Source organism: Aplysia californica, unplaced genomic scaffold, assembly GCF_000002075.1.
Source record: "Aplysia californica isolate F4 #8 unplaced genomic scaffold, AplCal3.0 scaffold00251, whole genome shotgun sequence".
Taxonomy (NCBI): domain Eukaryota; kingdom Metazoa; phylum Mollusca; class Gastropoda; order Aplysiida; family Aplysiidae; genus Aplysia; species Aplysia californica.
In genome coordinates, this window is record NW_004797521.1 from 515,973 (window position 1) to 516,853 (window position 881).

Consider the following 881-nt stretch of genomic DNA (forward strand, 5'->3'; position numbering starts at 1 on the left):
TATCTATCTATCTATCTATCTATCTATCTATCTATCTATCTATCTATCTATCTATACCTTGGTGAGCCAGTAAGACCGTCTCCACTTGATGAGGTAGCCTGCGGCCACAAGTCCCAGGGGGAACAAGAACACAGCCAGCCGGACGGGCAAAGCAACTGAGGACGAGAGAGGAAAACACGCGCAGGTTAATACTTTTCGAACAGGCAGAAAGACACACTGTTTCATTAATTAGCCCAAAGATAAAATAATTGGAAAGTCAGTGAAGGTCAAAGGTTTTTGTCTTTTTTCAGTCATTCCAGCCTTGTCTGAATCAAAGTCAGAACAAGAATTTGCTTTCAGGAGTTGTGTCGTAATATAGTATGGTATGGTATGATATGGTATATTATGGTATGGTATGGTATGGTATGGTATGGTATGGTATGGTATGGGTTAAGGCCGCTTTTATAACTATAAGATTACTGATTGGTGGGAAACTTCGATTGTAACGTCCAGCTCTTGTTCCGTCGAGCCAAGTGGGTGGGGAGCCTTGGAACCTCCCCAAACTACTGACGTTCCAGAACGCCCCATTGGGGATTCTTATCACTGACAGTAGCACCATAGCCAAGTTTGATGAAAAGGAAGCTAAGTAGGCAAGAACATACACTTTTGGATGGGTAAGAGCCTAGGTTGACGGATAGCAAGGGAGAATAACCAATAGACACATACAGAAAAATCCAAGCTGGTACAAATGAACAGAACGATATTTCACCACTTTGTAACGAAGTCCAAGCAGGATGGATGCTTGCCAGATCATATCTGGCCACTATTCTGCTAGGAGGCGATTGTCTAATGAGAGAGAGAGAGAGAGAGAGAGAGAGAGAGAGAGAGAGAGAGAGAGAGAG

The 881-nt window shown here is 43.4% G+C and overlaps 1 protein-coding gene across 1 annotated transcript in view; it reads right to left on the bottom strand.

The window, feature by feature from the left end:
• Window positions 1–155, bottom strand: part of LOC106012054 — a gene marked incomplete at both ends in the record, with an annotated part of 1,296 nt that extends 1,141 nt beyond the window's left edge. The window contains 1 exon segment of the mRNA XM_013083741.1: window positions 58–155. Coding sequence (XP_012939195.1) covers window positions 58–155 — 98 coding nt within the window.
• Between the last annotated feature and the right edge of the window lie 726 nt (window positions 156–881).